At 43.4% G+C, this 14,830-nt stretch overlaps 1 protein-coding gene across 8 annotated transcripts in view; it reads left to right on the top strand.

Annotated features, from left to right (window-relative positions):
• The window catches only part of Sh3kbp1 (SH3 domain containing kinase binding protein 1), a 341,909-nt gene that overhangs the window by 285,699 nt on the left and 41,380 nt on the right, over nucleotides 1-14,830 (top strand). For all 8 annotated transcript variants that reach the window (XM_057759526.1, XM_057759524.1, XM_057759523.1 and 5 more), the window contains 2 exons: nucleotides 2,793-2,873; nucleotides 5,285-5,444. In XM_057759526.1, coding sequence (XP_057615509.1) covers nucleotides 2,793-2,873; nucleotides 5,285-5,444 — 241 coding nt within the window. The remainder of the gene's footprint in view (nucleotides 1-2,792; nucleotides 2,874-5,284; nucleotides 5,445-14,830) is intronic.

The following is a 14,830-nucleotide window of genomic DNA, read 5'->3' as shown; positions in this document are numbered from 1 at the left end:
GTCTTGAAAAAAATTTCCAGTTTACTCATTCTACGTAGCTTAGATATTAATGTTGAATCATATAGGAAGAAGTGATGTCATTAAACATTCAATAACTCACTGCACGGTGGCTTCTCATACATAAAGATGATTTATGCTTCCCAATGGAACTCTTCTTTATAACAGTCACAGTTAATTGTGGAGAGAAATTCCTTTGTGGATGACTCTTTAAGTAGTTTTAAAAAAAACTGAAGACAGAAAGGGACAAGGGGAGATATAAATACAATCAAAATACATGGCATGCATTGAAAATGGCACAATGAAGCCCATTATATTGGGCAATGAATACAAGCTCATATATGTGTGTATGTACATATTAATTTTAGCAAGAAACAACTAAAACAAAATTAAGGCTGTTTTTAATTTTTTTTAAAAAACCCTGCAATTATGATATATCTATAGCATATAATATATGAATAGATGTAAATTGCTAGATTTTAGTTTTTCATACATTTATTAAGAAGTGTTTTGTTTTGTAAAGAAAGGGCCTCTCACCCTAGCCCTGGGTGACCTGAAACTCACATGAAGTTCCAACTAAAAAGTGATTTTTCTAAAAAAGTATTTGTTGAGGGTATCACCAGTTTGGAGGGAAAAATCTATTTAAGGCTAAACTTCTTTCCAATTTATTGTTATCTAATTGAGAATTACAGATATTGACCCCTAGAATTGGGTGTTAATTGTATCTCTCATTCCGCCCCATTCCCCCCAACATTGAACAGTTTCATTTTGCCCCCTAGTGGTTCTGACTACATAAATATTTGGTTGTGCTAAGTTTAAAACAGACCAGTTGCATATTTTGCCCTGAAGATCCTTTTTCCTCGAGGCCTTAGTGATCAAGTGGAGCCCAAGGCATTGAACTGAGCAGTTTGAGGCTTGGGCAGCCTAGAATAGAGAAAGTAGGGCTATCGTGGAGATAGGAGAATTGTCGCTAGAAATGAGACTTGCAGAGAAATTCTTTTTGAAATAGTTTTACCAGCATTGGTGGTGAATTTCTGCCAGGTAAGGCACAGCAACATTTCATCTTCCTTCTCTTTTCTGCTGAAGTAGCTTGATAATCGCTTTGTAATGCAGAAATACATAGACATTCATATTTCCATCATCATCACCTTTCTTTTACCAAAAGAGCCCAATTGTGTAAATGACATAGATCCGAAACAGTGTTTAATGTATAGTAAGACATTACAGGGAGTCACATGAAGTATATGTTCAATGCAATGTTAATTTTTTAACCCCTGAGGCCTCATAATTCTGATTTCAATACCTAAAACCCATCCATTGGGCCAGCCGGCAGAGTATCAGGTACTCTTCCAAGTCGGTCACAAGAGTACTTTGGACGGTTTTGTGCTTTAACTAGCTGCCGGTGCTCTTATATGCCTGAAGGCAACAGCACTGATGAGGACCTCAGGTGAGGGAACAGTGGCAGGCCACAAGAGTAAAGAAGAAATGTAAAGTGTTATATTGGGAAACATGTAATACTTGAAGAATTCACACAGAGAGAAAGAATTCAGGGAAAACCACTGTAACACAACTGCAATATTCCTCAAAATTATGTTCTAGATACTCTTGCTCTGTGACAAACCACTCCAAATTTAGTGGCATAAAATAGCAAATCTTTATAGAGCCATAGATTCTGTGGGCGAAGAATGTGAACAGAGCATGAGCAAAATGGTTAGTTTCTATTCCATCCGGCCTGAGACAGTGGCTGGGAAAACTGAACTAGTGGAGGCTGGAATAGCCACCTGAAAGATGGCTGCTTCGCACACACGTGTTGCTCGCTCTGTCAGGAGTGCCCGGGAGACCGGGCTTGGCTGGGGCTGCAGGCCAGAGGGCGTATGCATGGCTTCTCCAGGGTAGTTGACCTCTATACATGGACATCCGCTATTCCAACCAATAAAGTCTAAGCTAGATGGCCTCATATAACTTAGCCTTGGAAATAGCATGAAATTAGTTCAACTATTGCTCAAAGCATCCACAAGGATGCCCCCATTCTGGCTAAGGGAATATAGACTTCACCTTATGTTGCAAGGTCTATCAAACAATTCTAGGCCATATTTTTAGTCTATTACAAGATGCAGTCCAGATCCTTGTGAAACCTGTTCTTATTATGATTTCTTATTTATGTGTTTTAATGAGTAAATTATTTCTACACATTCTGCATGCCTCTCCATTATATCTTTTGACTTTTAATGTTCAAGGAAACAAGGTGTAGATATTTAGAAAAGATTAATGATGTTTTATTAATGAAATACAGTCATGCAAACTTTACTTATTTATTTATTTATTTGGTTTTTTGAGATAGGATTTCTCTGTGTAACAGCCCTTGCTGTCTTGGAACTCGCTTTGAACCCCAGACTGGTGTCCAATGTATAAGAGAGACACCTGCCTCTGCTTCTCAAGTGCAAGAATTAAAGGCATGCCCCACAATGCCTGACTTGCATAATTTTTTAAGATAGTCTTACTATATATCTGTAGTTGGCCTTCAACTTGTAGTGATCACTTGTAGTTACCTTGCCTCCGGAGTGCCAAGTTTATAGGCACACACCACCACATGTGGCTATGCAAGCCAGTTTTATGACATAAGGTGGAAATGAGTTCTGCTATGTTTCTGAGCAACTAATATCTGTATATCACAAGCAGCCATCTCAGAGACGAAAATCTATTGCCTATGCTATACTTGATAAATATGTAAATGTAATTATGTCAACTAAATAGAGAAAACATTTTTCTGATTGCAATTAGCTTTTCCCTTCTAGGTACCACAGAGAGAAAACACGAAATTAAAAAGATACCCCCTGAAAGACCAGAGACACTTCCAAACAGAACAGAAGAGAAAGGTATGAGATCAATTCTTCATTGGCATGTGTAGAACAATAAGCAATGAAGCTGTCTGTCACAGCACTAGTTCTGATAACCCGCCCACACAATTTGCTTTCTCTTTGGAATATGGTGATTACCGGTTTGTTTGTATTGCTTCCAAACGTATCATTTTGAGGGAAATATGACTGAGCAATGTGGCACTTTATAGGACAGAATTGCTCTTCAAATCAAAACCAACCAGCTCAGGGCTCTTCCATGATGTGTCTACCATTGCCACCTTCCCTGTGCCTCAAACTTGGTTGTTTTTAAGTTCATCAAGGGCCCTGCATGTATCTAATGTTCTTCATCTAGTCCTTCCACCTTTTTCAATGTCTTTGGGGGCATAGATAAGTTGCACCATTGATATGTTCTCTTGGCTTGCTGAAATTCCCATCCAGACAGATAAAAGCCCTCATCTTTGGTCACTGCTAGGCCCTTGACTCTGGCTAATAGCATTACAGACACATGTTCCTGGTCAAGAATATTGGAGGGGAGTCGGGTGGCAAGGTCGTACTGGGAAAAACAACTCAGTTTCAGAGTCTCCAGAGAAAGTTCAGAAATTCCATTGGCAGAGAAGTCTCTTAAAACCTTATACAGTCAGGTTTACAAATGTGTTTGATTCCCATCATCAGGGTTATCTTTTCCAAAGAAACCTGCATGCCATGGAAGGGTTCCTAGTCCTAGGTTCCCAACTTTTGATTGACCACACATTTTTATGGGAAAGTTCTATATTATTATGAACAGGAAGCCAAGCAAGTTCCATTTTAAAAAGCAGTTATTTTGAAGTCACAAGAGAAATGCTGTATTAATGAATATAATTATCTGGAGGTGCTCCTCGGTGGCCTCATGAAATTTCATTGTGGAATTTAATATTTCACATCAGCTTGCTGAAGGTTTTGCCAACATTGTAAGCTATTAAGGCTCTATGCCTCGTTCTTTCTCGCTAATCAGGTAAAATCTGAGTCATTAGAACCTCATTGTGAAGGCCAAGTCTGTGTTAGAAATCAATGGAAAAAAATTGCTGTTCAGTGTATGCCCTATCAACAGCTCTTGGCTAAAAGCATGTGTTGTGAACTAACTAAACACTACCCCCTGTCCTCATGGGAGACTCTACTCCCTGCATCCTAGCTGGGCTCTGGGATGAGGATACTTCCTCCCTTGTCCCATGCCGACTAACTTATAGATGGATGTGTGAGCAGCCATTCCATTGGCTGACCATGTAGCCACACAACCCTCACTCTTCCTCTCACAGAGTCTTTATCCTATGCCACAGAGTCAGGGAGGCAGAAGTCCTAGCCAGAAGCAATAGGACCTCCAGTGTCTGAGTCTTAGCATCGCTGTGATGCCACCAAGATCCATACCATGTCATCTTGCAAGTCACAGCATTCCTGTCCTTATTCTATTCCTGTTGCAAGCCAGGGAGTTAGCCCTCCTTACCATTTAGCTTAGCCCCTCCTTTTCTGGCCCTAGTATGCCAGAAAGTTCTTATCATTTCTAGTTGGGTGTGTTTTCCTTTAGAAAAACAGAGAAGGCAAGCCAGTGGTGCCTGCATAGTGCCTAAGGAGGTACCTAAAGTTATTGCCACTTATTCTGAGCTCCCAAACAACATGTTTCATGTCTGTGCTTGCCAGTGAGACACTGGTGTTCTTAGGGATTTCATACAAATAAGTACAGGAATTTTACCTGTCCTTCCATAGGCCTCACACACAGAAGTTCAGTCTTCATCAGTAAGGTTAGAGGGTCTTGATTTTTGCATTATACACAATGATACACAAGACAAGGCTAGTTGGGGAATGGGAAAATTGAAGCTGTCATTGAACACCACTCAGTTTGACTACTTACTGGATCTGGATTTGAACTTATTCTGATAGCTCCTTGACTCCAAAAGTGGAGTCTAAAATCTGAGAAGACCACCTTCCAAATTCAAAACCTGCACAAAGGTCCCTGAGCAAGCTAGTCCCTGAATAGTTTCCTCCCTTATTGGCTGATGATCTTAGCGTTTAATCAAGCTCATTCTTTCTGTACACCCAGCAAAAGATCGTGTTGGCCATATGGTAAACCCATCCTCTACCTATTGAGCATCACTTGGATGCCAGCCCTGCACAGACTCTTAGGGAAATGTTTGAGCCAGGCTTTAAAGGGTGAGTAAGAGCTGGCTTAGGGTCAGTGGCTGAAGGACTAGCACCAGCAAGAGCACAGGAAGAGGGGGACAGGGAATTCTGGCTTTTCCTAAGTTGACTATGAATAAATGGCACTCTTTGCTATCAGAAATGGAATCGCTGTACTTTCTTGTTGAAGCAGGGAATAAGCAATCTGCATCTCAATGTTGCCACTGACATGAAGTCTATTTGTTTTCTTCATGCTTGCTTCATCAAACAATGACTTAAAGAAAGACCAGAGAGAGAGCCAAAACTGGATTTACAGAAGCCTTCTGTTCCTGCCATCCCACCGAAAAAGCCTCGGCCACCTAAGACCAATTCTCTGAACAGACCTGGTGCATTGCCCCCAAGAAGACCTGAGCGACCAGTGGGCCCACTGACACACACCAGGTACTGCCATACTGCCATACTCTCATCAAGGCGGGTAGGCATGGGGATGAACGCAGGGAGCAGGGAAGAAACGGGAATCAAGCTTTGTTTAAAGATTCCAGCCACTTCTTTCTGGCGAGGACGTGCTTGCAAGGTGTTGGGGAACACAGCGTGGGCTTCGGGCTCAGTAGGTGGGAGCTGGGGGCATATCATGTAGATGCTGCTCATAGCAGGGCATTTTCCTGGCATTTGTTAGGACAGGCCAACTGCCTTGCAGGCTGGAGATGCAGGTGGTATACTCTTCTTCATCCCCTAGATAACTGGCCTTTGTACACCTCACTGAAGTTATGTCTCCTAACCCTCTACCTATTCTGTGGTCCCTCAGGCTGTGCCCTGGGCTCTCTCTACTCGTCACTACACAACTTGATGTGGAACGCATGACAGATTTCCTGGGGTATGTGTCTCTGAGCTCTAAGACCCTCAGAGACTTGCAGGCGATCACCGGCAAGTTTGTCACGTCACTGGCTAGCCGAGACCTGTGTTAGTAATATGAAATCAGAGTCGGTACTGTGCATTCCAGAACCGCATAGACAAGAGACTCTTGAATTCTCTCCACTGCTTCTTACCTAGAACTTTCTACTATTGCATCCATGCATAATACACGTTGATGTAGTACATCAGAGCGAGTTGGTGGCCTTCAGATCCTCATCTGTCTCTGCCAACACACTGAAGTCTGTTCTTGTTAGCTGTTCGCAGGGTAAGCACAGTGTGCCACTTCTGAGTTGCTGTGTTGAAAGCAGGCAGGCAGTCTTTCAGGCTTGAATCTTAGCCCACCTCATAGGCTGCTTTGTGAGTTGCTGTCTTTCTAACCTACCTTTCACCATCTGTAAATTGAGGGTGATACTGAAATTCGCCTAGATATAATATTCAGCTGTGTAGCACATGCTGAGAAAGTAACAGTATTTTCCTTGTCAACCATTAAGCCGTGGAAGCTGCAGTAAGACAATAGTGTTTATTACATTTTAAAAAATTGTGGTAGAGCCCACATAACATGCAGCTTAACATCTTAACCATTTTAAGCGCATGGTTTGAATTAAGTATATTTGCATCATTGTGCAATCATTTCCAGAACGTCCTCCCTCTTGCATAACTGTACCTCTATACCCATTAAAGAGCGACTCTCCACTGCCATCTCCCTGTAGCCCCAGAAGCCATTATTCTACTCCCTGTCTCTATGATTTTGACCCCTAGGTACCTTATATAAGCAGAATCCAAGCGCATGGCTCTTTTCACTTTGCATGACGTCCTTCCTCAGTGCTCATCTGTGTTGTCAAGTGACCCATTTACTTACAATAACAAGAGCACCAAATGCCCCACAACACTGACCAAATACAGAGACACTTCATGGCCTAGATGGCTGAGAGTTATCAGAAAGCAGGCAGCAGTGTTGGGTGCTGACATGTCTGTGTATGGGAGGCTGTCTGCCCAGCCGAGCACAGGCTGTGGGTATTTCCACAGTATATGAGTTAACATTCTGTAGGTGTTGTGCCAGGGTTCAATCGAACCACTGCCTCTGTGAAATGGCCCTTGTGAGAATGAATTGGATCATAACCTCCAATGTGCTGGTCAGGTCCCTATGTGCCATACCCCTCTCTTCTGATAGGTAGTAAAGAGCTCTTTGCACGCGATGAGGCCACTTGGAAGCCCCAGTAACTCGAGCAACAGCCACATCAGTGGTGTGCTCATCCCAGAAGCTAACACACCAGGAGGAAAAGGTTATATAAACAGAGGTGCTTCTAAAGAGAATCTGACCTATACAAACAGAGAGAGGATGTAGAGCAGGAAACATCATCCATCACTTTATAGCTGGCAAAAGGGCAGCCAAGGCCTCATGCTGCCAAATCCCGATGGTCTTCAGGGATTACACACATCTCAATAAACTTAATAGCATGTTCTATTGCTAACATAAACATGTTCCCGCTGCTTTTTATAATGATCTAATCAAAAGAGAAGTGGTGTTCTCACTACTCCCTCCTTGTCTTTGATAGCTACCCTTGACCCTGGCTGTGGGACAGGTGCAACTTTGTCATCCCAGCTGAACTTACAGGCCCAAGAGGTCATGTTCACTTCCTGCCTCTGCCTAGCTCTTCTCAGCCTCCAGTTCTCAAATCCATTGTGAGTTAGGAGGGCAGGATACCAAGGAGGATGTACGTGAGGACTAACTGTGTATATACAGTACTGGGAAACAAATTCTTACCATTGCTGTGCCGTCAGAATAACCTGTGAAAAGACAGAGATTCTCTCACCCCTACTCACCCTGTGGCTGTCCGGCCCCCAAGGCTTTGCATACTGTGCAAGGGGGTAGGGAGATGGAGGAGAAGCCCCGGGTTCTGGCGTAGCCCATTGGAAGGAGGCTATTGGCTTCCCTGACTCAGTGGCTCTCAGACTCGAGCAAACAAACTCCAGAATCACATAAACAATGCGATTGGTGGGCCCCATCCCATGGTTGTGACTCAGTAGACCTGTAATAGACTTGGGAATCTACATTTTGTTTTGGGGGTTTGTTTTAATTTTTTTTTTTTTTTGAGACAGAGTCTCTTGTAGCTCAGGCTGCCCTTAAACATGCTGTGGATTCAAGGATGATATTGAGCTTGAACTTCTAACCCTCTTAACCTATATCTTCCAAGTGCTGGGATCACAGGCATGTGCCACCATACCTGGCTTATGTGGTGCTGGGAATTGAAGCCAGAGCTTTGTGAATGCTAGGCAATTATATTACCAACTAAACCATATCCCTAATCCTGGACTTTGCAGTTCTAATACTTCCCGGGTACTGCTGCTGCCGCTGATGGCGGAGTCTGCACCCCAGAACCACTGGTTTAGGTTCTCCCAAGTTGATGTTGGTCCTTTCCCATCATCCTCTAACCACCTCCCATGCACCTGCTGATACAGCCTGATCCCTGTGCTGCCAATCAGCATGTCCTCCTCTGGAATCATTCCAGTGTCTCTCACTATTGCTCTCTTCTCCAAATGCCTGACACCTCATGTTCGGCATGGTGCTGGGGCCGATACTGTGCCACTTGGGATGCACCCACCCCCGGACTCCTTTACAGGATTTAGAGCAGATCAAGAGTGTGTGTTTTGTCATTGCCGCATGCTTTACAGTGTTGAGCATATGGTAGTGGCTCATTTAACAAACACTTGTTGAATGCCATAGTTCCTTAAGTGGGGGTGCCAGTGCTTAGATTTTATTCCATTTGCCTCTTCTGTGTTCCTTCCCGGCCTCTATACAAGCTCTTCAGCATGTGTTCCTTACATTCAGAGTAGCTTAGTATGTCATGGATTTTAAGAGGCAAAAAAAAACCCTAGAGATCAAAGAAAATCTCACTGCCCCTCGGTACCTAATGCACATAATACTGCTTGCTGAGCAGTTCCGTTAGGAAAGTGTGTCATATATTAGTTTGTGAAGTTATTTCATTCTGCCAGATCATTTGTGGTAGGAGTGTGCCAACTGTATGCAAGCAGTCTGTGCCAGTGTCCCTCTGCAGAAAGGGCACTGTGTGCTGCATGAAACAAACCCCCGCCAAGATTTACCTGACCACATGGCCAGCAGGCTAACAGACAGATGATTAAGCCAAAGGACACACAGTTCTCACTGGCAGGTCTTGCTGGAGAAGGAGGTATTCCAGCTTCAGCTGCTGTGTCCGGGCTGGAACTCACCAGCAGTCAACAAGCTGCTGCCATGTGGCCCTTGCAGGAGAGCTTTCCTTCTCTTTGAACAGGAAGAAGTATCTCCAAGGAAAGGGATCTCTGTGGAAGAAGAGCATAGTCTGTGTTTACATGCGCACACTCAACAAAAAGCACACCAAGGGCCCACTGTGTGCCAGGCACTGTTCTGGATCTTAGGGAGGGTGGGGCTCATGTGTTCCTGTTCAGTTCTCAGGCGTTCTATTCAGGGACATCAAAAGGACATCAGAAGGGCACCAGCAAAGAAGTTTGTGTCCAGACTAAACAAGTTGCATTCCTCGGTGCTGGTAAGAAGGGTCCTCTGATTTCTAGAAAGCGCATATGTAATTTTAATATGAAAAATGACTTCCAAAACTGCTACCAGGCTTAACTTTAAAATAGTGAGTGCCACGTGCAGTAGTGGCTCACGTGTCACTCGAGCACTTGGGAAGTGGAAGCATCACAAGTTTCAGGCCAGTCGGGACTATGTAGTGAGACCCTAAATTAAAGAGCGGGGATGCCAAGAAAGAAAACAAATCGAGTGATGTTGGGAAAGTTCTATAGGCCACAAGTATCTTCTCAATTTCTGGGCCTCGGTTATTATTTCATGGTGCATTGAACTGACTCTGCTCACCCTGTGCAACCCACCTAATAACAGAGCTGCTGGCGACCCAATGACCATTCTGTCTACCCTGTTTTGATGCCTGAACATAAATAGATCTTGGTTAGCATGCACGGGTGTGCATGTGTGCGTGTGTGTGTGTTGTAGGGTTATAAGTTTAATAGTTTCTATTACCGACTTAATAAAAATAGATTCAGAAGCATCTGTGAGAAGAGAGCCTAATGCTTTGCAAAAGGGCCCAAAAGTAAAAAGAAGAAAGTAAGGACATGATGAAAAAAGCAAATTGACATGGGCTCTACAAATTGCCTTTCATAAAAGACAGAAAACCAGAAACCTGAGGAACAGAGCAGGTGCTTACCGTCAAAGGAAGGGAGGTAGAAGCAAGCCGGCTAGAGGTTAGACAGAAACAGGTCAATCCTCAGCAATCCAGCCACCCTAAGTCATAATCGGTTTTCTTTTTCTTCTAAAGAATGAGGAAGCCGGGCGGTGGTGGCGCACGCCTTTAATCCCAGCACTCGGGAGGCAGAGGCAGGCGGATCTCTGTGAGTTCGAGACCAGCCTGGTCTACAAGAGCTAGTTCCAGGACAGGCTCCAAAACCACAGAGAAACCCTGTCTCAAAAAACCAAAAATAAATAAATAAATAAATAAATAAATAAATAAATAAATAAATAAAATAAAAAAATAAAAAAAAAGAATGAGCAAGCTAGGGAAGGACTTTTGCTCTCAGGAGAGAAATGGAGGGAGGGAGGGAGGGAGGGAGGGAGGGAGGGAGGGAGGGAAGGAGGGAAGGGGGGGAGACACACTGATTTACCTGCAACCTGCTGCGAGCGCGTGTGCTCCGCATGAAAGGAACAGGTATATCCTAAGGCATAGGTAACAGTCATGGGGTCTCCATGAAAGGGAGGCAGGCACAGCTAGTAGGTGTTAGGGAAAGTCAGGCAAGCTAGGGTGAAGCAGGGAAAGTTGAGAGCTGGACAGGGAGTATAGAAGCCTGTGCTGTTTGACTGTTACAGAGAGGAACCTGTCCACAGTCCACAGCGTACAAGGCATGGGGGAAAGGAAAAGGCACTGTTGGGAATGGATCACCTAGGCGGCCATCATGGGGAGAGGCTTAAGAGGGTGATGAAAGAAGAGGGGGGAGGCTAGGGTTCTGTAAGCTAGTGTTCTTCCACATGGATAGTGCTGTGTTTTGGGGCTTGATGAATCTGTGATAAATACTTAAAAGTGAGCAGACAGTGTAGACTCCAGAGGATAAGACTTCTGAAAGATGGTGAGAGGTATGATCTTGATCCTGCAATATCAGGACTTGAGAGACATAGCCTTCGGGCTCTGTCTATTATCTGGCAAAGCGAAGTTAATAGTCTCTACTTTGGCTTGTGGCTGAGAGTATGAGGTCTATGCAGGCCATTCAGCGAGGAGGTGATGGATGTAGGGGCATTGATTACTGGCCTCAGACTCTCAGAGGATGCTATCCTTTGGCTTGGGATGTGAAAGATATGATGCTAGAACCTGGGCGTGGGGTTGTGAGCAGAACGTCTGCTCACCTCCCAAATCTGTGTTACTTTGTTGCTGTGGACAAATGCCTGGAGAAAACAGAGGAAGAGAGGAAGAACTTATTTTGGCTCATGGCCTGGTAGGGTTATTCCATGTTGTTTGGTGCAACGTGCTTAGGCAGAACATTGTGTCAGCAGGAGTGTGGGGGCAGAGAGCTGTTTAGCTCATAATGGGCAGGAAGCAGAAAGACATGAGGGGGCTGAGAATAAAAAAATAACGTTCAAAGACACACCTTCAGTGACCCATTTCATCTAGGTAGACTCCATCTTCTAATGTGACCACAGCATGCCCAAAATAGCAGTACCAGGTAGGAGGACCAAGTGTTCAACGCATGAGCCTGCGGGGCACATGTTGTGCTCAAGCCGTAACACTATCCTGTGAAGGACTAGAGGCTCTGCTGAGAGGATTGGAGCTAGCACAGGATACGGCAGTGCGGTGGAGTTGCATTCCCCCCACTTAGAGTAATTGCAAGAGAAATAGGAGCAATGAGTGATTGATGGGCTTGGAGGCAAAGATTAAGTAAGCATTTATGTACCACACGTAACTAAGTGCTTAAAGAATAGTAGTTCTATATCTTGAGACCGACTTACCAGCATAGAAGTTATGTTTTTGTCAGATTGACTAAGGCATCCTGGTTGTTTATGCACCTAGGTTACAACTCAGCAGGAAATAAGCCCCTAGGTACTATTGGTATGGGGTGTATAGTCCTTGTGTCTACCAGAAAAAAGCATCAAGAAGATCCCCTTTGGTATAAGTGAACCAATAGATTTAAGTGAACCTATTGATTACAAAGGAAGAACAAAGACTGGTGAATGAGTACATAAAGTGTTCCATGCATTGGCCTGCAAGATGTGCACCAGGGTACTTATATCATCATTTGGAGTTTGAATTGCTTAAGTGCTTTGTTTTGAAAATTTGTAATGATGCCTTACATGGCTGTTTTAGTACTTTTCTTCTTTTCTACAAGTTGAGATGAAGGATTCTTAAAATTTTATTTTTCAATTAACTTTATGTGTATCCATGTGTGTTTGTGTGGGGGTATTCTAACTAGTTTCTTAAAAATTGTTTTTATTAAGCTATATATTTTTCTCTGCTCCCTTCCCTTTCTATCCCCTCCCTCCCCTTCTACTCTCTCCCATGGTCCCCATGCTCCCAATTTACTCAGGAGATCTTGTCTTTTTCTACTTCCCACATAGGTTAGATCCATATATATCTCTCTTAGGGTCCTCATTGTTTTTTAGGATCTCTGGGATTGTGTATTGTAGGCTGGTTTTCTTTGCTTTATGACTAAAAGCCACTTATGAGTGACTAATATTATATTTGTCTTTGGGTCTGGGTTACCCTATTCAATATGATGTTTTCTAGATCCATCCAGTTGCCCACAAATTTCAAGATGTCACATTTTTTTCTGTTATGTAGTACTCCATTGTGTAAATGTACCACATTTTCCTTATCCATTCTTTGGTCAAGGGGCATTTAGGTATTTCCAGGTTCTGGCTATGGCAAATAATGCTGCTATGAATATAGTTGAACACATATCCTTGTGGTACAATTGAGCATCCTTTGGGTATATTCCCAAAAGTGGTATTGCTAAGTCTTGAGGAAGGTTGTTTCCTATTTTTCTGAGAAATCACCATACTGATATCCAAAGGGGCTGTACCAGTTTGTGTAACATGAGGGCCTGCTTGCTGGGGTTTCTGTCCTGCCCAGTTCCCATAGCCTGTAAATCCCAAAGAAAATCACACAGAGAACTCCATAAGTTATAAAACTGATTGGCCCATTAGCTCAGGCTTCTTATTTACTCTTATAACTTATTATTCTTATCTATGTTAGCCACATGGCTCAGTACCTTTTTCAGCGGGGCAGGTCACACCCTGCTTCTTCAGTGTCTGGACAGGACTGCAGAAAGAGCTTCCTTCTTCCCAGAATACTCCTGTTCTCATTGCCCTGCCTCTACTTCCTGTCTGGTTGTCCTGCCTATACTTCCTGCCTAGCTACTGGCCAATCAGCATTTATTTAAAACATATAGACAATTGTCCCACACCAAATTTGCACTCCCACCACCAATGGAGGAGTGTTCCCTTTATGCCACATCCTCTCTAGCATAAGTTGTCATCAGTGTTTTTGATCTTGGCCATTCTTACAGGTATAAAATGGAATCTCAGAGTTATTTTGATTTTCATTTCTCTGATGACTAAGGATGTTGAGCATTTCCTTAAGTGTCTTTCAGCTATTTTATATTCCTCTGTTGAGAGTTCTCTGCTTAGGTCTATACCCCAATTTTTATTGGATTTTTGTTCTTTAGGTGACCAATTTCTTGAGTAGTTTGTATATTTTGGAGATCAGCCCTCTGTCTGATATGGGGTTGGTGAAGACCTTTTCCCATTCTATAGGCTGCCATTTTGTCTTATTGACTGTGTCCTTAGCTTTACAGAAGCTTTTCAGTTTCAGGAGGTCCTATTTATTAATTGTTTCTCTCAGTATCTGTGCTACTTTGGTTATATTTAGGAAGCCGTCTCCTGTGTCAATGTATTCAAGTGTACTTCGTACTTTCTTTTCTATTAGCTTCAGTGTTGCTGGCTCTATCTTGGGGTCTTTGATCCATTTGGACTTGAGTTTTGTGCATGGTGATAGATATGGGTCTATTTTTATTCTTCTACATGTTGATATCCGGTTATGTCATATGCTGACTAGTTTTATGTCAATGTGACATGAACTAGAGTCACTTTAGATTCAAGAACCTAAAGTGAGAAAATGTTCCAACCAGACTGGCCTGTGGTGCATTTTCTTGTTTGATGATTGAGGTGGGAGGACCAATTTACTGTACACTATGCCACCCGTGGGCAATTAGTCCTGAGTGTTCTAAGAAAGACAGTTCCACAAGCCCTGGGGAGTCAACCAGTAAGCAGCACTTCTCTACAGCCTCTGCTTCAGTTCTTGCAGCCAGGCTCCTGCCGTGGTTTCCCTGAATTATGAACTAAAAGCTATAAGGCAAAATAAACCCTTTCCTCTCCAAGTTCCTGAGGGGAGGTGTGGAGAGCCTTTTTATTTTTAATTTTTAATTTTATGTGCATGGTTGTTTTGCCTGCACATACGTCTGTGCACCATGTGTGTGCAGCGGCCACAGAAGCCAGAAGAGGGCGTTGAATCCCCTGGCACTGAAGTTACAGAGGGTTGTCATCCTCACTATGGGTACTGGGAATAGAGCCCAGGTGTTCTAGTGCTCTTAACTTCTGAATCATCTCTCTAGCTTTGTGTAGAGTTTAAAGAAGTCACTGTACTTTAGACCCTAACTCCTAGCATGAAAACTTTAGAGATATCACCACATCTATTTGCATTTCCTCCTCCCTTGAATGGAAGAGTTTTCTCATATAGTGGAAAGCAGGTCATGTTCTGGAACCCCCTGAGGAGCTAGAAACATGTACCCCCATGGACAGCAGATCAGAAAGCCACCAGGGAGTCAAAGCACATAGTATTGCCTAGAAACAGTGACAGTGTCAGGAA

Source organism: Chionomys nivalis, chromosome X (genome assembly GCF_950005125.1).
Source record: "Chionomys nivalis chromosome X, mChiNiv1.1, whole genome shotgun sequence".
NCBI classification, from domain to species: Eukaryota; Metazoa; Chordata; class Mammalia; order Rodentia; family Cricetidae; genus Chionomys; species Chionomys nivalis.
The sequence above is the reverse complement of the archived record's forward strand: the minus strand, read 5'-3'. Positions and strand labels throughout refer to the sequence as shown.